Here is a 21,149-nt window from a genome sequence, read left to right on the forward strand (position 1 = left end):
GTCCCCAGAACCAGCTCACCCGGCCGGAAGTCAGCCTGGTCCCCTGTCCCCACTCACGTCCAGTCCTGCCAGCTCCAGCCCTGGGCTCTGACCCACCCCGGCACTCTTGAGGGCCCCGCACTCCCTCCTTGGGCCCATTCGAGCCCCTCTCCTGTGAGGCCAGGGTGACACTGCTCAGCGGGACAGACCCTGACGGTCTCTGCAGGAGGGGCTGGGGGCTGGGGTGCGGGGGCCGTGCGCGCACGAGGAGGCAGCCCTTGGCCCACCAGGCACAGGACGTCTGCTTTATTTGTCTGCGAGCGGGGCACACACACGCCTTCTCCAGTGCAGGGGCGGGGGCGCCGGCAGGGAGGCCACAGTGGTCTGCACCGTGGCCGCACAGCAGGTCCAGGCTTCATGCTCCATGTCACGGCGGGCCCGGTGCGAGGCTGCGTCAACCCTGCAAGGAGAGTCCGGTCGCTGGGCGTGCTGACCCCGGCTCTGCTCTACCAGCACTGAGTGGGGTCCTCCCCAGTGGCCTCCAGGCCTGGAAGGAGCCCCCTTGGCTCTGTGCCCGCAGCTTCCTGCCCTGGCCCTGGGCCCAGACTAGGTCCAGAGAACGGCTCCCCTCAGCCCAGGAGGGCTCCCTCTGTTCTCTCTGTGGCTCCGATTCTCCCAATGAAACCTCCTGGAGGGCCCCCACCCTAAGGTGCGGGCTGGCGGGACCTGCTCAGCAACGCGGGCAGCAGGGCTGCGGCTGGCCCAGGCCTGGGGAGACCCACGGGCACCTGCCCCTCCCTGGTGCCCCAGGCAGCCCGGAGCTCTCGAGGGCCTGGGGGTCAGCCAGGAGGGTCAAGGCAGGGTCTTGAGGTCAGCCCGGGACCACCACAACCCCCTTCCACCCCCAGGCCACAGCCATCAGGCCGCACCCTGCCCTCTGCCGCCTCACCACTCTGCCTCCCATGGGGTGCAGCCCACAGCCCACAGCCACAGCCCTACCCCGCATTGGGCCTCCTCCCCGGCCACCCAGACGTCAGGACAAGGACACCCCGGAGGCCAGGGCCCGTCTTGACCCAGCCTCGCTGACTTGGTGCCCACCGGCCAGCCCACGCCCCGCCCGTGCCCCGCCCGAGCCCGGGGTAGGGGGAGGCCCCGCGTGCCTTGTGTGCAGAGCTGACGCAGTGCTGGTAGGCCCTCACCAGGTCAGCGCAGAGCAGCACCTCCTGCAGGCGGTCGCGGTAGCAGCGGAGGATCTGGGCCTGCAGCCCAGAGCACACGGGCTCCACCCTGCGCGGCCTGTGGACACAGAAGGGGCTGCGGTCACCACGCGGAGCTCCCCAGTGGGCTCCCCGCCCACCCGCCCTGCTGTGGGCCCGCTTCTCCCCCAGAGATGTCTGAGTTCACAGCTAACACACCCAGGACAGAGGACATGGGAAGACCACGGCACGCCTAGGGCAGAGCGGAGACACCCAGACCCCTTCCCAGGGAATCTCCGCGGGGGCCTGGGGGGGTCACCGTCCCTGCTGTGCTCGTCAAGAGAGGCCTGGGCCACACACTAGACTCCACACGCACTCATCTGAAGAATGGCGGATTTCTCTTTTTCAAAGCGTGAAGCAAATACAGAAAGTGAAGCAAAGCTCACTCTCAAATCAGCTCCTTTCTGACACATCCCCCACGGCCCCTCCACCCTCCCCTCCCTGGGCCTGACATGCTCTCCCGCACACACCCTGTCACACTTGTGTGCGCAAGTACACGCTCGCATGTGCACAAACGTGTATAGACACACATGTACACGCACATGTACACACTTACATGTGCCCACACTCACACAGACACACACGTGCACGCACGTACACACACGTGCACACACTCACATGTGCTCTCACGCCCCAGGACGCATGTGCTGAGGACCCTGCCCCCGCAGCTCCAGGCGAGGTGCCGTCTCTCACCCCGCACCCCACACACCGGCAGCTGAGACCAGGAGGCTCCAGGACACACATTCAGAGAGTGTCCAGGGCTCCAGGCGGGTCCACGAGGGAGCCCTGGGGCCCGGGCCGAGCTCGGGCACCGGGGCAGGACCCTGCTCCCATCTCCCGGGACCTGCAGGAGGACAACGGCCCTACCCCAGGTCCAGCCCTGAAAGTCCAGCCCCATCAGGTACCAGGACGGAACGCTGCTTGTGGCACAGCTCAGACTGCTCCTGTCCGCGGGTAAAGGCAGGAGGGGGTCGGTGGCCCTCGCCCCAGTCTCTGACCACCCGGCCCCCAGCGCTGCACAATGCCCTCCTTTCCAAGCCCCAGGCCCTCTGATGTGGACGAGGCTAACAGAGGGCCTTTCAAATGCCTCCAGACAGGCGTCCCCTCTCCGCCGCCCTCCTTGAAACACCTTCCTGTGTGTTTCCCTCTGCCCTCCTCCACCCCGCTGGCCCTGGGCGGGGAGCCCTGTGCCTGGACAGTGCTCCAGCCTGGCATCCCCTGCTGTCCTTCACACCAGCCTCAATGGGGGGCAGGGGGTGGGACCAGGGGCTGGGCAAGGCTGGAACCTCAGGACGTGGCCTCAGCTGGAAACGAGGTCTTGGTGGATATGGTGGGTGAGGGTGGGTCGGCCCCTGATCCAGCGTGATGAGTGTCCCCCTAGAGGAGGAGGGACACAGCCCACCAAGAGAAGCCATGTGGCACCAGCGCAGAGGCTGCGGAGACATGCCCACGAGCCGAGGACGCCAGGCCTCCCAGCAGCACAGAAGCCGGACACGCTGGACACAGGCCCAAGACCCTCGAGCTTCCGGGGGAGCTGCCCACCAGCCGCAGAAGCCCAGGAAACACGGTCGGCCGTTTAGGGAAGCGGTATAGCGCCAGCTGGGTGGGAGCCAGCAGGAGGCAGACCGCTGGCCGGTCCTTTCTAACAGAGAGGGACCCGCATCCTCCGCGACAGAGGGCTCCTCGGCAAGCGGCTCGGCTGGGAAGGCCACCTTCAGGCTGCCCCGGCTGCACTTGAGGTCCAGGTCATTCTGAGAACCAGCCTGCCAGGTCCGAACCTGCACAGTGGCCCGTTCTGCAGGTGGGGATGCTGGTATCAGAGGGCTTAGGTGACCCGCCTGAGGCCACACCACACGAAACACGCAAGCGTAACGGCCTGCTTGTCTGGCTCTACAGCCCCCAGGCTCCACGCTGCATCCACTGACCAATCCCATTCTGGAAAACTCCCCGAAGATTCTGGGGAAGAAACCACCAAGGGTACAGAAAAGCAGCAGAAGACACATGGGACTCCGGTTCCCCGTGGAGCCGGACATTCCCAACCGGGAGGGCTGACGCCCAGCCACGTGCGGGCGCCCATGCCAGCAGTGGGCTGGCCCCCCCAAACCTGCAAACCCCACTACCCACAGGCCCGAGCCCGGCCCCCTCGCGTGTCCCTCGAAGGCTCTCCTTGCGCCAATGAGAGCGCATCACTGCCCTTCTCCCGTCACCACTGCTGATAAAACCGTGCCCCGGGGGCTGCAGCGGAACCCGGCCAACAGACGTCCTTCCGACACCTCCTTCCTGAGCCACACAGGCGGAGCAGGACTGGGGGGCTCCCTAGGGCCAGACATCCATCTCTTTCAGGGCCGGGCAGGCCTGGCTGCTCCCTGAGGACACTCTGCCCCTGCCACGGCCACTTCTGTGCGCTCAGCCGTCGGCCAGCAGCCACAGGGGCCTCCACCTCAACCCAACCCTGGGAGAGCTAGCCCCCGAGGAGATGGGGTGCAGACTGACCCCCAGGGCTGCTTAGCCGTTGACAGGGCTCCTCTCTGGGCTGTACACACACACACACACACACGTGCACAGACACGTACATGCACAGAGCCAGTAGGCCACTCCTGACTCTGACCCTTTGTGAAAGAGCTGCAAGGGAGGCACATGTCCGCTCCCACCCCCACCCAGGAGCGCAATTCAGCAGACGCGTGGAAGGGACGTGGGCCCAGGGGACAGCACGTCTTGGGGGTCAGGAGTGTCCGAGCAGACCCACGCCAGGACCCGTAGGACAGGAGAGCCATCCCCTGTGGTCCCTCAGAGGCCCGGGGGTGGGAGGCACCAGGGAAGGTGTAGCGATGCCTGAGGACCCCCCAGACCTGGATGCTGGACCCCCTCTTCCCTTGCTCTCTCGAGGTTGCCTGTCTCCTGCTGACCGGAGTCACCCCAGTCTGGCTCCCCCAATCCTGAGACACTCCTGGGGCCTTTCCTAGCCCGCTGGTGGGGCACCCGGGCCAGGATCTCCTGCACAACTGAATTCAGGCTGCCCCCGCCCCCTGCTCCAGTCCCGCCGAGCCCCAGCGTCCCCAGCACCCAGGGTTGACTGGCCACCTGATGTGCTTCCCTGGGAGCCGCCACCCCATGAGGGACGTGGCCTCCACCCTGCTGCGCTGCGCCCCTGCTCTCCTGAAGCCTTTACGCGGGCACAGCCATGCCTGCCCGGCCCTAGCCCTCTGCCCAGAGACGGGCCAGCAGCCCCTGCCCACACGCTCAGGCCCAGCACCCTCAGGGCCAGCTTTCCAGGTGGCGTCCAGGGCACTGCACCCGTGAGAGGCTCACCGGGGGCCGGGCAGGCGTGGCACCGGGTGGGAGCCACACTCGGTATCTCCTCAGGGCTGAGGCCCATCCCTGGGGTCCATCTGCAGCTGCAAGGACACAGTGGTGGGGGTGCTGCCCTTGGCATGTCCGTGGTGGCCACTGTGAGACAGGCATGACGCCCACAGGAGGCGCTGGCAGGGCCCTTGACCACAGGGTCTGGGGGTCAGCCACCAGCAGCAGTGGCCGAAACCTGAGGCTGGCTGCCCAGGCGTGCAGACCTCGGGACGAGGGCCACAGCCACCATTTCAGCCTCAGCTGGTCCAAATGGAGACCCTTGGCCCCGCGAAGTGGTTTGACTGGAGGCACTCGCAAGCAGAGGACAGCCCCAAGCAGCCAAGCCCAGTAGAGCCCCATCGGGGGCCGGCCGGCAGGGCCATACGGGGCTCGGGGACAGGAGACAGGTGCTCGTGGCAGGAGGGGCCCCGTGGGGACACGGGGGCTGCTCGGGGCCTGTGGTCCTCCACCTCGGAAGCAGCGCCCCGACCTTTAAGTCTCCCCGGGCTGGACCCGTCCCCACTGGGGTCACACCCCGCATGCCCAGCAAAGGGAATGGACACGGCCGAGGCCTGTCTCCTACATCCTCTCTGCCGGTTCCCGACCTGTCAGCCCGCCGCCAGGACCCGTCCCCACTGGGGTCACACTGGGTTTGGGTGCACACACCCCATCTGGGCCCACCAGAGCCACAGCGGCAGCTGTCCCGAGCCCACATATCCCCGTGCTTGCCCCCTGACCACACACGCTCCGCACAAGCCCGTGCTGGGGGCGCAGGGGGCCTGGGGAGAGCTGGGTCCCGGCCCCTCACCCGGCCCGACCAGCAGTCACCACGGCAGGGAGGCAGCCAGGCCCCGGGACGCAGAGGGCACCGCGGGCTGCTGGAGGAAGCGAGGCGGACCCCACTCGCTCCAGTTCCTGTGTCTCCGGGTGCCTGTCCCCTCCCCTGGGTCCTCTGTCCTCACCCAGTCGGCCCCACCAGCCCTCTGCATCACCACCTCAGACCCCTGCATTCTGGTCATGGAGGTGCTGGAACAGGAAGGGCCGCAGCAGCCTGGGGGACGTGTCCGGGGTCTGCAGCGTGGCTGCAGACCGGAAGGGCTCTATGGTCACGGAGCGTGGCCTTGGGCAGCTCGGTGGACTGGAGGCCCGGGGGGCAGTGAGTCACCGGGTCAGAGGAAGACGGTGCTTCTGTCTCGAGGCGGTGCTGAGGATGCAGACTCGGGCATGACCACCCGGTACCTGGGTTAACGCACGAGTGCTTATTTCTGTGACCTTTCTGTGGGTTTGAAATCACTTCAAAATAAGACAAAATAAAACTGAACATGCATGGCCATTTGAGACGACTGAATGTATTCAAAAGGATGCGTGTATCCCTGAAAGAGCCCACCGGGGCCCCTTTTCTGGCTGGGACGGGGGCAGGGGGCGGTGTGACAAAATGATTCTGCATCATCTGAAAAAAGCGCTGTAACGAGCTCTCAGGGGCAAGGACTTGCTCTGCTGCATAGCTTATGTCTTAAATAACTGAGTGGCAAGGTGTGTTTACACATATTTGGAATGCACACGCTGGCCCCAAGTGTCCAGAAGGAGACCCAAGGTCAACGGTGCATGGCTGGGTGGGGTTTTCCATCACTGCCGAGGGCACAAAGCTTCCCCGTTTGGTGAAGAACCAAAGTGGGTCTGCACCTCACACCCCACAGCCGAGAAACCACAGGGGGGCCGCCTGAAGCACGCCTGAGTGGGAATAAATCATGGCCGGTGTGTGTGCACACGTGTGCGCCTCCGCACGCGTGTTCTCTGCTGAGCCCCTCTAGAAGGACTGAAAGGTAAGCGCATGAAGGCAGTTCAAGCTGCCTGTCATAGTTGCCATTATATCGGTAGAAGAAAAAAAATTGGGACGCTTCTCAGTCTCCTTCAGTAAGTAATAGATTACATAAACTTTGATGCTAGGACTTCCCTGCTGGTCCAGAGGTTAGACTCCACCTGCCCATGCAGGGGACACAGGCTCTGCCCCTGGTCTGGGAAGACCCACATGTCGGGGGCCATACACTGCACCCGTGAGCACAACTACGGAGCCTGTGTACTAGAGCCGCGCTGGGATGGAGACGCCCGCACGGCGAGCGGCCCGCACACCCCAGGAAGAGTGGCCTGCCCCCCCGCGCTGGAGGAGGCACGTGCGGGGCGACCAGGACCCAGCACGGCCACATGTACCAACAACAATTCTGCGAGGTTTTAAGGAGAATTCTGCCCTTGCAGGACAGCAATGCGGTATTTAAAGCGAGCACACAAGCCCACATTCATGGACATGGAGACAGGGCCACAGGGACCAGGTGAGGGAGTGACATGTGTTTCCAGGAGCCCACTGACGCCCGGCGGCGTGACTGTCCACAGTGTGGGCAGGGACTGAGGACAGGGTCCAGGAAGGGTCTGCCTGCCCCTGCCCGCTGCCCACAGGAACGCCGGCCCCACTGGGCACGGTACATGGGGGACTGCAAGTGACCCAGTGTGTCCAGGCCAAGTGCGCACACACACACACACACACACACACACTGCGAGTGAGCCACCGTGCCCAGGCCAAGCACACACACACACACACACACACACACACACAGAGTGACCCACTGTGCTCCGGCCAAGCACACACACACACACACACACACACTGCGAGTGACCCACTGTGCCCAGGCCAAGCGTGCATGCGTGCACACATGCACACGCACATGCACACTGCACGGGAGGGCCCAGGCCTTCTATGTGAAACCCATGTGAACTCCTTGGCTGAGCACTTCATGCCACGTCAGCCCAAGCAAAAGCCAGAGCCTGCTGTCCCCACCGACCCAGGCTGTCCAGCCCTCACCAAGTGCACTTCACCTCCCGACCAGCTCTGTTCACCATGTGAGAGATCTGCTATGCTGCAAATCACCCTTCCTAATTTTCCTTAATTCCTCAAGACACATTCTGCTGCCTTTGACGAAATAAACGCAGCTTCATTGCTCATTTTACTGTATGGAAAGTGTCATAAATTTCATATCCAGGATGAGCAGCAAGCTTTGTATTACAAAAGTCCTAGTTTTCCTTTTACAGCTTCAACCAGACTTTTGGTCTTTGCTTGCAGAGGCAGTTGTACTAAGCTGCTCACAGTCCTGAGCGGATGCACAGAATGCACAACGATAAACCATGAGAGCAGAGTCTCCTGTCACCAGGCCTCCCCCCTACGCGCTCCAGCCGGGCGCCGGGCGTGGCTGCAGCGTCTCACCATGAGGCACTGTCCTCCCCCGGGACTCCAGCCTGGCCCCGAGGACCAGGCACCCGGGGATCCTGGGCCCAGGGACTGGTCACCGTTCAGACCCGGGCCCCCAGGACTGGTCACCGTTCAGACCTGGATCCCCAGGACTGGTCACCGGTTTAGACCCGGGTCCCCAGGACTGGTCACCGTTCAGACCCAGGCCCCCAGGACTGGTCACCGTTCAGACCCGGGCCCCCAGGACTGGTCACCGTTCAGACCCGGGCCCCCAGGACTGGTCACCGGTTTAGACCTGGGCCCCCAGGACTGGTCACTGGTTTAGACCTGGATCCCCAGGACTGGTCACCGTTCAGACCTGGGCCCCAGGGATTAGTCACTGTAAGGCTGTTGGGGCAGATGGGGCCTGCGAAGCAGCACTTAGACCTGGTTCAAGATCGCCTAGTGGCCAGCATGGCACAGGCTGGTGGGCCTTAATGCAGACCCCAGAGAGTGGGAGGGGCACAGAGGACGCAGCATCACAGGCCCAGGGGCCCCTCGGCTTCATGCCAACACTGACAATCCTGCCAGCAGAAACCAAGACCCAGGGGAAACCCGGCTGCTGCTCTGGCCAGTGTCCTGCGTCGCCGAGACATGGCAGGGCTGTGCAGGCGCCAGGGACCCAGGCCACGCGCAAGACGCACACTCTTTCCAAAACGATTCCCAGACCCGAGTGGCTGTGTCCTTAAAACAAGGAACTAAATGTCATAAAACTGGTTTTGCTATCTAGAACTGAAGTGACCCCATTTTTTACTTTTAAGAAAGTCCGTATTTCTAACCAATATGCAGAAGTTCACCCCTGTCTGAGGCACAGCCAGTTTCCCTGACCAAGGAGACAGCATCAGAGGAGGGGGTGGCCTGGTCCCAGGGACCAGTAGACACAGCAGGGCTCCAACAGCGACAGCCGACGGGCACAGGCCCGGCCCCAGGGCCAAGGACCCCGAGGGGCCACCGGGAGCCGCTTCTGGGACAGGGCTGTGCACCCAGCGCACGGGGAGGGAAACAGTGCACCTTCCGCGAGCCACGGGACCGGACCGCTGTCCCCGGGAGGCGCCTGCAGGCAGTCCCCACACAGAAGGGCGTGGCAGCCACGGCAGTTCTGGGGGCGGGGCTCAGAGGGCCGTGTCCACGACACGGCCAGCAGCCTCCGGGAGGAGCTGGAGGTCAGCCTGCGGAGCGTGAAACGGTCAGCAGCCTCCAGGAGGAGCTGGAGGTCAGTCTGCCAGAGCGTGACCCCAGTGGTCAGTAGGCTCCGGCTGGCGGGGCTGCAGCGGCCATCAAGGGGCTGCCCAGGGGGTCCTGTGGTCTCGGGGTGCCCCAGGCAGTAGCCCCAAAACCTGCCTCATTTGCGAATGCATTGGGGGGTGGGGGTAACAGCAAGATTGATGTTTGGGGACACTCTGAGGGGTTGTGAGCAATCACGGCTGAGTGTATACTCTCCCCTTCCCAGAGGCTGGACGGCAGAGAAGCCTCAGAACCCGGGACCTCGACTCCCTGGGGTCTGACCGCACCAGGGACCCAGGCCCCAGTCCTGGGCAATAACACGTACAGCCTCTGGAGAGCACGCAGGAAGCCCCAGGGTGGCGGTGGCTAGCCTGTGCCCTGCATATCGTTTCTCAGGAGGTGGACCCTCGGGACAGAGGGCTCCTGGGTTCTGGTGCCGCCGCCTTCCGCCGGGGCCTGCAGACTGCTGCCCAGACCTCTCACAGCCGTGCGCACTGAGCCACAATCATCATGCTTCCTGGGGCCGTGGCTCTGGCCTGAGGCACGCGGGCCTGGAGACGACACGGCCCCTGGGAGGTCAGCAGAGCCATGCCCTTGTCGCCGTGCGAGGCCCACTCTCCTGCCCCACGGGGCCCTGCAGACCCTTCCAGGTCTGCACCCCAAGTAACATCTGTGTTTGCCTCAGGCTGTGCCCCATTTCCTGACGCTCTGCCCCCAGGCCCCCAGCGCGGGAGGACAGACGGACACGACGCTGTAGCTCAGCCCTGTGCCGCCTGAGCTCCCCCGACCAGTGTCCTGCAGAGGTGTGTGGCTCAGGGCCAGGTCACCCTGGAACCCCCAGGACCAGGGGGCTGGCAGCACCCCTTCTTGACTCCCTGGGGATCTGAGCCCACAGGACACGCAGGATGTGGGCCTGGAGTGGCTCTGCCCTGACCCCTGGCATGAGACGGACGTGGGGGCCTTGGAGCAGGAAGGGACACATGGCCGTCATTGTCCCTCCGGAAGCCCAGGATGAGGCACAGGGGTGGGTTTCCACGCGGGCGCAGTGCCCTCCAGAAGCCCGGGATGAGGCACAGGGGTGGGTTTCCACGCGGGCGCAGTGCCCTCCAGAAGCCCGGGATGAGGCACAGGGGTGGGTTTCCCCGAGGGGCAGGTTTAGCTGTGACTGAGCTTGCAGGGAGGAGGAGGGGCCCTTACTTGATGGCGCCCTCAATCTTCGTGGCTGCCTCGTGGAACTGCTGTGACGACAGCCTGTACGCCTCGAGGTTCTGCGGAGAGAACACAGAGCCACGGGTCACCACGGAGGACTCCTGCAGCCCCACCCTGCCCGCTGCCCTGCTCAGGCCACAGACTCCCCTGGCAGCACAGCAGGCGGCCCGACGCACACGGACCCCGTGAGCAGGGCCCTCCCCCACCTGTAGGAGAGCTTTATGGACACGTGGTCACACACATGACTCGTGAGCTCACAGCACAGGCCGCTCTGGCTACACAGGTACCTGGAGACTGCAAGGCCGCGGCCCAGGATGTTCACTGTCCCTCGGGCGTCTGCTAAGCGCCGTCTGGTCCAAGCCCGTCTTACAGGCCTCTGCCGCCCAGAGATCTGAAGCGACTTGCCCCAAGCCACATCACAGGCGCAGGTGCCAGACCGCAGCCCAGGACGCCCACCGCACTGCAGGGCCCGCAGGCCCCGGGTACACGCTGCCTTCCGTCCAAGGTCACCCCGCTGTGCAGGCCAGCGGGGCAGGGGCCGTGGGGGGGCCGCAGGGGGTGGAGCCCATGGCGCCCCCAGTCAGTCCCCCTATTTCTCTGTGCCAGGTGAGCAGCCTCAGGCCACTGGACCAGCAGCCCACATGCCGCTCTTCCAGGGGAGACCCACACACGCCTGCCCCAGCACCAGCTCCAGTGAGGCCCCAAGAGGGCCCGACGTCTCCCAGGATGTCCTGAGAAGGACGCCACGGGAGGAGCCTGACCTGGGGCTGCCTTCAGACACCAGCAGGTGCCCAGTGGCCTGCCCAGGCTTGGCCCGCCCCTTCCCACCGCAGTGCGGGAGGCCTGGTCACGTGGGGCCCCCGCGGCCATCAGCCTCCCAGCCCAGCACTGCAACTCCACCTCCACGGGAGACACGGGAAGCCTGGACCCTTCGGACCAGAGGAGGTGACAGGAGGCAGGATCAGAGCTGGGCAGGGTGGGCGCCGGCCCCACGGACCCCACTGTCCACCTCAGGGGCTGAGGTGAAGGGGGGGCACCGGGACCAGGCCCTCAGCCCTGTCCTGGACCCTCGGCCCGGGGATCTGCCTCCTGGTGGGCACACGGAAGGGGCTCTGAGGAGCAGCAGGGCCCAGGAAGGGCGGGAATCAGCTCTGGGCCGTGCTGGGGGGCCAGATGTTGGGCGTAGGCCCCCACCCCAGTGACGGCATGAGCCCCAGCTCCCCCAGCACATCCCTCACCTCTGACCATGCACAGCCCAGGCCCCCCGATGAGCGGTGTGGGCTGAACACCCAGTGCACCAGGCAGGAAAGGAACGGGGCTCCCCTCACCCCACAAGGCTCCCCCAAACCCTGTGGGGACATGCTGACGCCCGGTCTTCCCCAGGGAGCCGCGCGGCTGGATGGGCCTGGGGGCTCCAACTTCCTCCTCCATGCCCGGCCTGGCCAGGGATACCTGGGTCTGTGGGGAGCCTTGGTCCGCGGCCAGGCAGGCTGTGGGCTTGGCCTGTGGCGGGTGAGGTCTGTCACAGGAAGAGCGTGCAGGCCGAGAAGCACCGATAACCCCGGAGCCGCTTCCTCCACAGCCGCAGGACTGAGGCCCGCCCTCTGCCTGCCCATCCGACCTGCCTGAGCAGGACGGCTGCCCCTACCGCTGCCCTGGAGCGAGCAGCAGCCTGCGTCCACCCCGCTTCCTGGGGACGCTGCCAGGTGCGCCTTCTGAGCCTGCTGCCACTGAGAGCGAGGCCCTCACAGACTCCACGCAAGGGTTTCGGGAAGGATGGGGAATCCCCCACGCATGCCAGGACCTCGTGCGTGCCAGGGGTCCCGCCACAGCCCGACCACAGGGACTGCAAGGCTTCATTTTTCAGTGTGGGGGCACCGTGACCCCCCAGCCCTGCTGCCCGGGAACCCAGTGGCACCCCATCTCCTGCATCTGGCGGTCGCCTGTGCCCTAAAGCAGACCCGAGGAATCGGAGCCCCTCCTCCACCTGTGAACAGCCGGCCTCCTCCGCTCCCACTGCTCAGAGTGAGTCTGAAACCAGAAGACCTCATCTCCATTAATTAAAGCTGCCATTAAACATTAAACAACATGAGTAAGGAGGTGTGAGCCTTATCTCCACGGGCTTTAAGAGTCACAGTGTTTCTTCAGTTACTTCGCGAGCAGCTTCCATATCTCATCCTGTCTGATTTCTCCAAGGGCCTGGGTTCTCAGCTCAAAAGAGAGGGTGGAGGTGAGAGGGACGGCGGAGGGGGATGCATCAGGCAGTCCCCATCACACCAGGGTGGGCGCCCGCAAGGCTGGGAGGGCAGCGTGCCACTCCTGTGTGAGGACCCCTGGAAGTTGGAGCCCTGAGGGGCCTGCTGCCCCGCTTCTCTGCCCTGCGAACAGTCACAGAACCCCCTGAGCAGTGTCGTGGGCACTGCCGCAGAGGCTATGGAGACGGCAAGTTTAAGATGCTCGGGGTGCATGGGCCTGCACAGAGGAAACAATGAAACTCTTAAAAACTGAACACCCATCGCACGGCAGCCAAGGGAATTATCTGGAAGGGAGACTGTGTTTCCTGGAGGAAAGCTCCCCATAGGAGGGAGTTCAAGCTGCGTCGCCCCATGCATGCCCAGAGCTGCTGGTGCTGGCGGTGCCCAAGCAGCGGCCCCCAGGAGTGGCTGAGGGGGGAGCAGGGCAGGTCCCCCAGGGCAGGGGGACACGGGGCACACGGCCAGGGCAGAGAGCCAAGGGCCAGGCCGGAGGAGGGGCTCGGACCCTCCCCCAGGAGACAGCATCTCACTGGACACTTCAGGAGAGAGGAGGAGACGGTCTCGGCTCTGCTCTGCGGCCGCAAGGAGCAAACCACCGCGTGCGGCCATGGGGCCCAGGGGCTTCAAGGGGACCCCAGGCCAGGACCAGGCAGCCAGCGGGCCCTCCAAGCCCAGAGCGGCGCTTCCCCTGGGGCCCCCTCCCGCCAGGCCCCCTCATGGCCTGGATCCCCCCACGGTCTGTTTCCTCGCCTGCCCGCCCGGCTGCCGGCGGGGCCTGGCCGCAATGTGAACTGCTAATTGGAGTGGCGCCGGCTCCGGGTGCGAGCCCCTGTGGCACCGGCACCTGTGGGCCGTCAGGGAGGCGGCGCCCTGCCGCTTGCTGCTGCAGCCGCCTGAGGCCCGGGCTCCCCAGGCCCTGCTGAGCACCCTCGCACATCAAGGGGCTGCTGAGTGTGGCTGGGGGGCTGCCACTCACCCTCACAAGGGAGAGAAAACGAGCGTCCTGGGCAGCTCCGTGTGGACAGTCCCCCTGTAGATGCAGATATCAATGCAGACATAGGCGCGCACACACACATGCACACCGCACTAGGCCCATGTGACACGGGGTCCATGCCCGCGCTCTGTAGCAGGGCCCTTCAGGACGGGGGTCAGCTCTGGCTGGAGTGGGGAGCTGCCGGGAGCGCAGACGAGGGACTGGGACACGTGAGCTCTGCAATGGTGGCAGGAGACTGTCCGCCGGGCGGGCAGCTCTGTGGCAGCCAGCCAGGCCTTTGTCAGGTCGGCTGCCTCGCACACTCGCAGAAGTGTATCTGCTGAATGAAGAGCTGAGTAGCGTGAAAACAAGATGCACAGCACAACAGAAAATTTAAAATAATTTTTCAAAATGAAGAGACAAAATTTAACTCCACTTCTGTGACTGGCTGGTGACCCAACCCTGAGCAAAGGGCTGCAGGGTCAAGGTCCCAGGACGGCTCCCCACGGCAGCTGGAGGACCGGGAGCCACCTGGGCCCGGGACTCGGCCACAGGGGTGCTGACTAGGCTCCCCACGCAGGGGTGCTTGGCACTGAGACGGGGTCACTCCTGCGACAGTGGCTGCCGGCACCTGCTCCCAGAAGCTGGCCCCAGGGTGGACCGCGCCCCCGTGCGGCCAGCCGGGCCGTGGGCCCGCTGGAGGCCAGGGCAGGGCCTGCAGCAGCAGCAGAGCTCCCAGGCCGCCTGACGGGCGGGCTGGCCCCGGCCCTGCTGGTCAGCGAGCTCCCGCAGACCTGGGCGCCCAGGACGCCTGGGAGCACAGGTGTGCAGAACCAGGGCGCCCACGGGCAGCACAGCTGCTTTCTAAATTCCTGGGGCCCTCAGTGGGGGCCCGCCCTCCGGCTTCCCCGCCCTGTGGCCTCAGCCCCGGAGCCACAGGGCCGTCGGAGCCCGGCCTGCAGGCTGGTGGGTGGTCGGGGGTAGGCCCAGGCATCGGTGTTTAAAGAAGTTCCCGGGGGGGTCCCCTGGGCACCCAAAGTGAGAAGCACTGCTCCCAGCCAGGGGTGCCTGAGGCTAACCTGCTTTGCTGCTGACGACGCTGTGCCATCAGCCGCAGCTGCTGCTCCACAGAGACCTCCACCCTGGGAAACCTGGCTGTGTTCCCAACCGCATACTACAGAGGAGCCCTACGTTTCCCAGCGGCTTGATACTGTGGTTTGAGAATTTTTAAAAGAAAATCAAAGGAGGAAAGAGAGCGGACTGTCTCATGGCCCTGTCACCTCCCAGGTGACTGGAAGCAGGTCTAGTCCCACAGTCAGCTGTGCAGACAGCCCTACTCCCACTCCCCCTGAGCAGGCGAGGCTTCTGCATGCGGTCACCTCCTCTGAGGCCAGCTTCTAAATGCTGCCAGACAGCAGGCTTTGTGGGCATGACACAGCTCGGTGTGCTGTGGCTGCGTGCAGTCGCTCAGGCGTGTCCAACTCTTTGCGACCCCATGGCCTGCAGCACACCAGGCTCCCCTATCCTTTACCATCTCCCGCGTTGAGTTTGAGCTTGAGCTTGCTCAAGCCATGTCCACTGAGTCGGAGATGCCATCCAACCATCTCATCCTCTGTCGCCCCCTTCTCCTCCTGCCTTCAATCTTTCCCAGCATCAGGGTCTTTTCTAATGAGTTGTTTCTTCACATCAGCTGGCCAAAGGATTGGAGCTTCAGCATCAGTCTTTCCAATGAATATTCAAGACTGATTTCCTTTAGGATGGACTGGTTTGATCTTGCAATCCAAGGAACCCTCAGGAGTCTTCTCCAACATCACAGTTCAAAAGCATCAATTCTTTGGTGCTCAGCTTTCTTTATAGTCCAACTCTCACATCCATACATGACTACTGGAAAAACCATAGCTTTGACTAGACAGATCTTTGTCAGCAAAATAATGTCTCTGCTTTTTAATATGCTGTCTAGGTTGCTCATAGTTTTTCTTCCAAGGAGGAAGCGTCTTTTAATTTCATGCCTGCAGTCACCATCTGCAGTGATTTTGGAGCCCAACGAAATTAAGTCTCTCACTGTTTCCATTGTTTCCCCATCTATTTGCCATGAAGTGATGGGACTGGATGCCATGATCTTAGTTTTCCGAATGTTCAGCCTTCTTTATGGCCTAATTCTCACATCCATATACAACTACTAGAAAAACCATAGCTTTGACTGTATGGACCTTTGTTGGCTCAATGTATATGAAGTGTAAATTGTTACCTAAGTTAAAGAGAATTCCCTCCATTACTGCAAAAATGACTAACTCAGTTCAAGCACCGTAAAGGCTCTCGCTAAGTGTTTACGAATGCCTGTAGGAGACTCTGGAAAAGGGTTTCCTTCTTTCCTCTCTGACTTCATCCACACGAGGGAATGGGGCTGTGATGAGCACCTGCTGTATGCCAGCCCGAGTGAGGTCACACAGCTCACCTTGCTGGTTCTGCAGACAGAGTCCACTGAGGCTGGGAGCTGGATGCACCAGGCAGTCTTCCTGGAGCTGCCTCTGTGGAAGAACTGGACACACATAGCAACAGACACAAGCGAGGGTTTAGCTCCTTCTGCACAATGGACACGAGCTCCTTCTGCACAATGGACGGGAGCTCCGCGGTGCGGGTGCAGAGCACACGCGTGAACGGACATGAGCCGAGACGGGAGCTCCACGGTGCGGGCGCAGAGCACACGCGTGGACGGACGCGAGCCGAGACGGGAGCGCCGCGGTGCGGGCGCAGAGCACACGCGTGGACGGACGCGAGCCGAGACTGGAGCTCCGCGGTGCGGGCGCAGGGCACACGCGTGGACGGACGCGAGCCGAGGCGGGAGCGCCGCGGTGCGGGCGCAGGGCACACGCGTGGACGGACGCGAGCCGAGACGGGAGCTCCACGGTGCGGGCGCAGGGCACACGCGTGGACGGACGCGAGCCGAGGCGGGAGCGCCGCGGTGCGGGCGCAGGGCACACGCGTGGACGGACGCGAGCCGAGACGGGAGCTCCACGGTGCGGGCGCAGGGCACACGCGTGGACGGACGCGAGCCGAGGCGGGAGCTCCGCGGTGCGGGCGCAGGGCACACGCGTGGACGGACGCGAGCCGAGGCGGGAGCGCCGCGGTGCGGGCGCAGGGCACACGCGTGGACGGACGCGAGCCGAGGCGGGAGCGCCGCGGTGCGGGCGCAGGGCACACGCGTGGACGGACGCGAGCCGAGACGGGAGCGCCGCGGTGCGGGCGCAGAGCACACGTGAGACCCTGGTGCGTGGAAATGTCACAGCACGCAGGAAATCCAACCAGTCCTCGTGGAAGCCTAACGTGTGGGTGTTGCTGAAGGGTACTTTTTAAAAGGTCCTATTTTCATATCCACAAATAAAGTCCAAAGACGCGGAGACCGCAAACCAGCAGGAGCTCTTAAGTGGGACGGGCGTAGGGTCCATGTTGCTGGGCTGTGCCTGAGGGCCTGGCAGCCGGCACATGGGTCCACAAGGGGCTCTGAGCAACTTGAAAGCTCAAGAAGAGAGCGAATAAATACATGAGAAACAAGATAGACCCAGAAAGACCATTTCCAGCCCAAGCAGCACATGGCAGCCGCCCGCAGGGGCTAGGGGCCATTTGCCCAAGGAGGGGCAGAGGAGGGCAGGGCTCGGGGCCCCGCCTGCCCACCCACCCACCCGCTCTCTCCGCCTGAAGCCACGTGAGCTGCTTCAGTCACCAGGGCACTTCACCTCCCAGCACTTCAGCCACGTCCCCCTAGAGCGGAGGAACTCGGATATTCTAGATAAACACTGGATTTCTACCGCAGCTGGGACCCTTCACGCCCACAGGAAACTCCCGCCCGCAGGGAGCAGAGGGGACCTGTTTCTCGTGAGCCCCCGACTCACACAGCCTGTGACCCTGACTGGCAGACACTGGACGCCTCTCAGTTTAGGGGCGATTGCTGTGTAGAACGCAGAACCGCGGCCACACAGCGCCCCCTCGACAACAAGCACGTGAGCAGAGGAGGGCTGCTGGAAGACTCCCTCCCAACGTGGAAGTCGCGGCTTTTGCCTGAAGTAATTCTCACTACAACAGCAGTGAGCGGGGGACAGTGCATCGTCCCTTCCACGTTTATCAGTGGTTCTGCTGTAAAGACAGCTTTCCTGTCCTTTCCTCCTTCTGTTTCCGGAGCTGTTTGTGTCAGTTTGGGCTTAGATTTTCTTTTCAAGATCCACCATGTTACAACCCTTGTCTGTCATCACCCACGGTGTCGTGCACACAAGGCGTCTACACCGGCTCGGGGGACCGCTCTCAGGCCAGCTCCCGTGTGCCGTGTGGACGCGCGTGGCCTCGCCATGCTCTGCACACCTCTCAGCATGTCACAAGGAAAGGTGTCCGCTGCCCCGACAGGTACGCACTGCCGTCTAACTGCAGGTCTAATCTGCGTATCTAACGGCTAATGGGAAAACTCTTCTCATGTGCTCATCTGCCATCTGCATATCCCTGTGGTGGATTTTTCTAATTGGATTGTTGGGCTTTATATATTTAACTTTGGGGAGTGCTGTCAGAGTATCTTCTATATTCTAGATCACAGCCCTTTGTTTGGTGTGTGCTTTGCAAATGTTTTTCCCCGTCTGTAGCTCCTCTTTTCATCCTCCTCACAGGGTCTTCCACAGCACCAAAGTTTTTATTTTGATGAGGTCTGCTTACAGATCTTGCTTTTGCTGGCTTTAATCTCAGGATCCAGATGTTGCTAGCACACAGCAGTCTGTAATGCAGTGGAGTCCGTAACGCGGTGCATTCTCGCAGCACACGGCGGTCTGTAATGCAGTGGAGTCCGTAACGCGGTGCATTCTCGCAGCACACGGCGGTCTGTAATGCAGTGGATTCTTGTGTGTGGATCTTGCATCTGGTGACCTTGCTAATGCCTTCATTCATTTCAGGATTTTCTTTTCTTCTGTTGGGCTCCTCTGGTCATCCATGAAGATGTTCAGGTCACCTGAAAGCAGGGACCGTCTCGTTCCTTCCCTTCTGACCTACAGCCTTTGTTTTCTCTTCCTTGTCTCCCTCAGAGGCTGGTGCCTGCCTGGTGCCAGCCCCACTGTGCCCACGCGGGGATGGACATCCAGCCTCACCTTTGTCTCTGGTGCCGGCTGAGGGTCTGGGGACTTGTCTCTGTCTCTCGTCTCACGCTCATTAACAAGTACGGTAGTTCTCTTCCACTCCTGATTTTCTAAGGGTTTTTATTGTGAATAGAGCTGATTTTTGTCAAATACTTCTCTGGATCAATTAATATGCTCTTATGATTTTTCCCTTAGATTGTTAGATATGACATATTTCATTGATTTTCAGGCACTGACCCAATGCACACCCAGAATAAACCCCACTTTGTATACTGTGATGTACACACACGTGGTGTATAATTCTTTTCATACACTGCTGAATTTGGTTAGACACAACTTTTGTGTCTCATTTCATGAGAGACATTGCTCTGTAGTTTTCCCTCATCTTTGGTTTGGTAACACTGCTTGTCTGACAAATATGGCCTCATGAAATGAGCTGGGAAGTTTCCCCTGAGTGTCTGTTTTCTAGAAGAGATTGTGTAGAATTGGTCGTAATTCTTCTTTGTAGAGATCTCCAGAGAAACCATCTGGCCTGGAGATTTCTTCTCCTGGAGTCTTATAGTCATGAAGTCCATTTCTTCAGAGGTTATAGGACAATTTTTGTGTATCAACCTCATCTGGGCTGAGTTTTAGCAGTCTGTGGGTTTCCGAGAAGTGGCCCATTTCTTCCCATCACAGGCTCTACAAGCACGAGGCGGGGTTTCTCCCTCCCGTCGCAGTGGTCGTGGCATCCGCGGGGACACGGCCGCCTTCGCTGCTGAGGGGCTCGTGTCTTCGCTGCCCCTTCACTGTCCCTGCGGGAGGCTGGCGCTTTCACCGATCTTCCCCGAGGAACCAGGGCTCTGTTCCATTAACTCCCTCTGGTGTTTTCCTGTCATGATTATATTTTTTGCTATCTTTTATTATTTCCTTCCTTCTACTTTCTTGGGGTTTATTTTGCTGTTCTTTTCCTAATTCTTTGAGATTTTGAAACTTTTCTAATTTATGGGTTTACTGCTATACATTTCCCATTCAACTCTGCTTTAGTTGTAGCCCATATATTTTGATATGCTGGTTTTGAGTCTTTCAAATTTGTTATGGTTAGTATTATGGCCCACGATACAGACTATCTTGGTCTCAAAGGTGCTTGAAAATATTTGAATTCTGCTGTCGTTAGATTATATGCCATTTGGACCCTTTATATCCTTGCTGATTTTCCATCTGTTGCTGAGAGGAGGGTGTTACGGACTCAGACTCTTGTTTGAGACTGCTTGCTTTTGCCCCGTCGGCTTCTGCTCCACCGAGGTGAAGCCGCCCTTCTCTGGTGCAGACTCACTGAGGGTCGCGATGCCCTCCTGGTGGACGAACCCTTTCATCAGGTAACGCCCCCCCTTGCGTCTAGTGATTTTCTCTGCTCTGAAGCGCTGTATCTGATATTAATGACTGCCCCATGGTTTCCCGGATCAATGTTTATATATCTTGCCTCACCCTTTTACTTTTCATCTGGCACTGTATTTGAGTTTCTCATAGACAGTGCAGCTCTGGGCATGCGTGTGTGTGTGTGTGTGTGTGTGTGTGTGTGTGTGAGAGACAGAGATCCTGTCAGCCTCCAGTGTTCACTGGTTTATTTAGACCACTTACCTTTAGGATGATTACTGACAGCCAGAGCTTCAGTCTACCGTTTCATTACATATTTTGTTTGTTCTCTCTGTTCCTCCTGTTTCTCTCTTCTTTCTTCCTGTGGGTTAAACATCTGACTTATTAATAGTGTGTGTGAGTTACTGCTTAATCTGACTTTCTCAGCGGCTGCGCTGTGTAATATCATAACACACATGTAACATACAACCTGCTGCTATTAACGCTCAGCCACCCAGAGTGAGGTCTGAAAGCCTTACTTCACTTACATTCCTTCGTCCTCACTGTCTACAGTCAGCTTGGATATGCAGACTGTATATGCATATATAGATATAGATATAGATGCATTTGTCTCACATCATAATTTGTTACCTTTTGTAACAATCAAGTATGATTTCAAAAATTACTGTGACAAAAGATAATCTTGTATTTATCTGCATTTTTAATTTATTCTCTGTTATTTCTTTCTTATTCATGTTCCCAAATTATTTATTTTATCGTTTTCTCCGTTTCAAGAACTTACTTTGCCACTCTTTACAGGTAGGCTGGGCAGCCACACCTTCTCCCAGCTCTCTGTGACCTGAGAATGGCATTTCCTGCTCAATTCCTAAAGGATAGCTTTGGTGGGTGTAGCATTCACAGTTCAGAGTTTTCTTTCAGGACTTGGTAACAGACCACTTCCTTCTGGCCTCAGGGATGTTAGACAGGGTTCTGTCACCCATCACATCAGTGTCAGAACACCAATCTTCCCTGACTGATTTCAAGTCCTGTCTCTAGTTTTCAGTGATCTCACGATTGTGAGGGCAGGTGTAGATTCCCTTGGGTTTCCTTTGGAATCTGCTCAGCATCTGGAGACAGAGCCTTGACTGCACGTCTGCACCCATCTGGGTCCTCTGAGACCCTGGGGCAGAA

The 21,149-nt window shown here is 60.8% G+C and overlaps 1 protein-coding gene across 2 annotated transcripts in view; it reads right to left on the reverse strand.

Moving 5' to 3' along the window:
- Positions 1–257: 257 nt before the first annotated feature.
- CHCHD6 (coiled-coil-helix-coiled-coil-helix domain containing 6) overlaps positions 258–21,149 on the reverse strand; it is a 97,265-nt gene continuing 76,373 nt past the window's right edge. The window contains exons 6-8 of one of the 2 annotated variants that reach the window (XM_044934299.2): positions 10,276–10,346; positions 1,179–1,275; positions 258–439 (exon numbers count right to left, since the gene is read on the reverse strand). In XM_044934299.2, coding sequence (XP_044790234.1) covers positions 434–439; positions 1,179–1,275; positions 10,276–10,346 — 174 coding nt within the window. In that variant the 3' untranslated portion in view covers positions 258–433. Of the gene's footprint in view, positions 440–1,139; positions 1,276–10,275; positions 10,347–21,149 lie in introns of both variants that reach the window. The other variant, XM_025272903.3, reaches the window with a different exon arrangement.

This window comes from Bubalus bubalis, chromosome 21 (genome assembly GCF_019923935.1).
Source record: "Bubalus bubalis isolate 160015118507 breed Murrah chromosome 21, NDDB_SH_1, whole genome shotgun sequence".
NCBI lineage: Eukaryota > Metazoa > Chordata > Mammalia > Artiodactyla > Bovidae > Bubalus > Bubalus bubalis.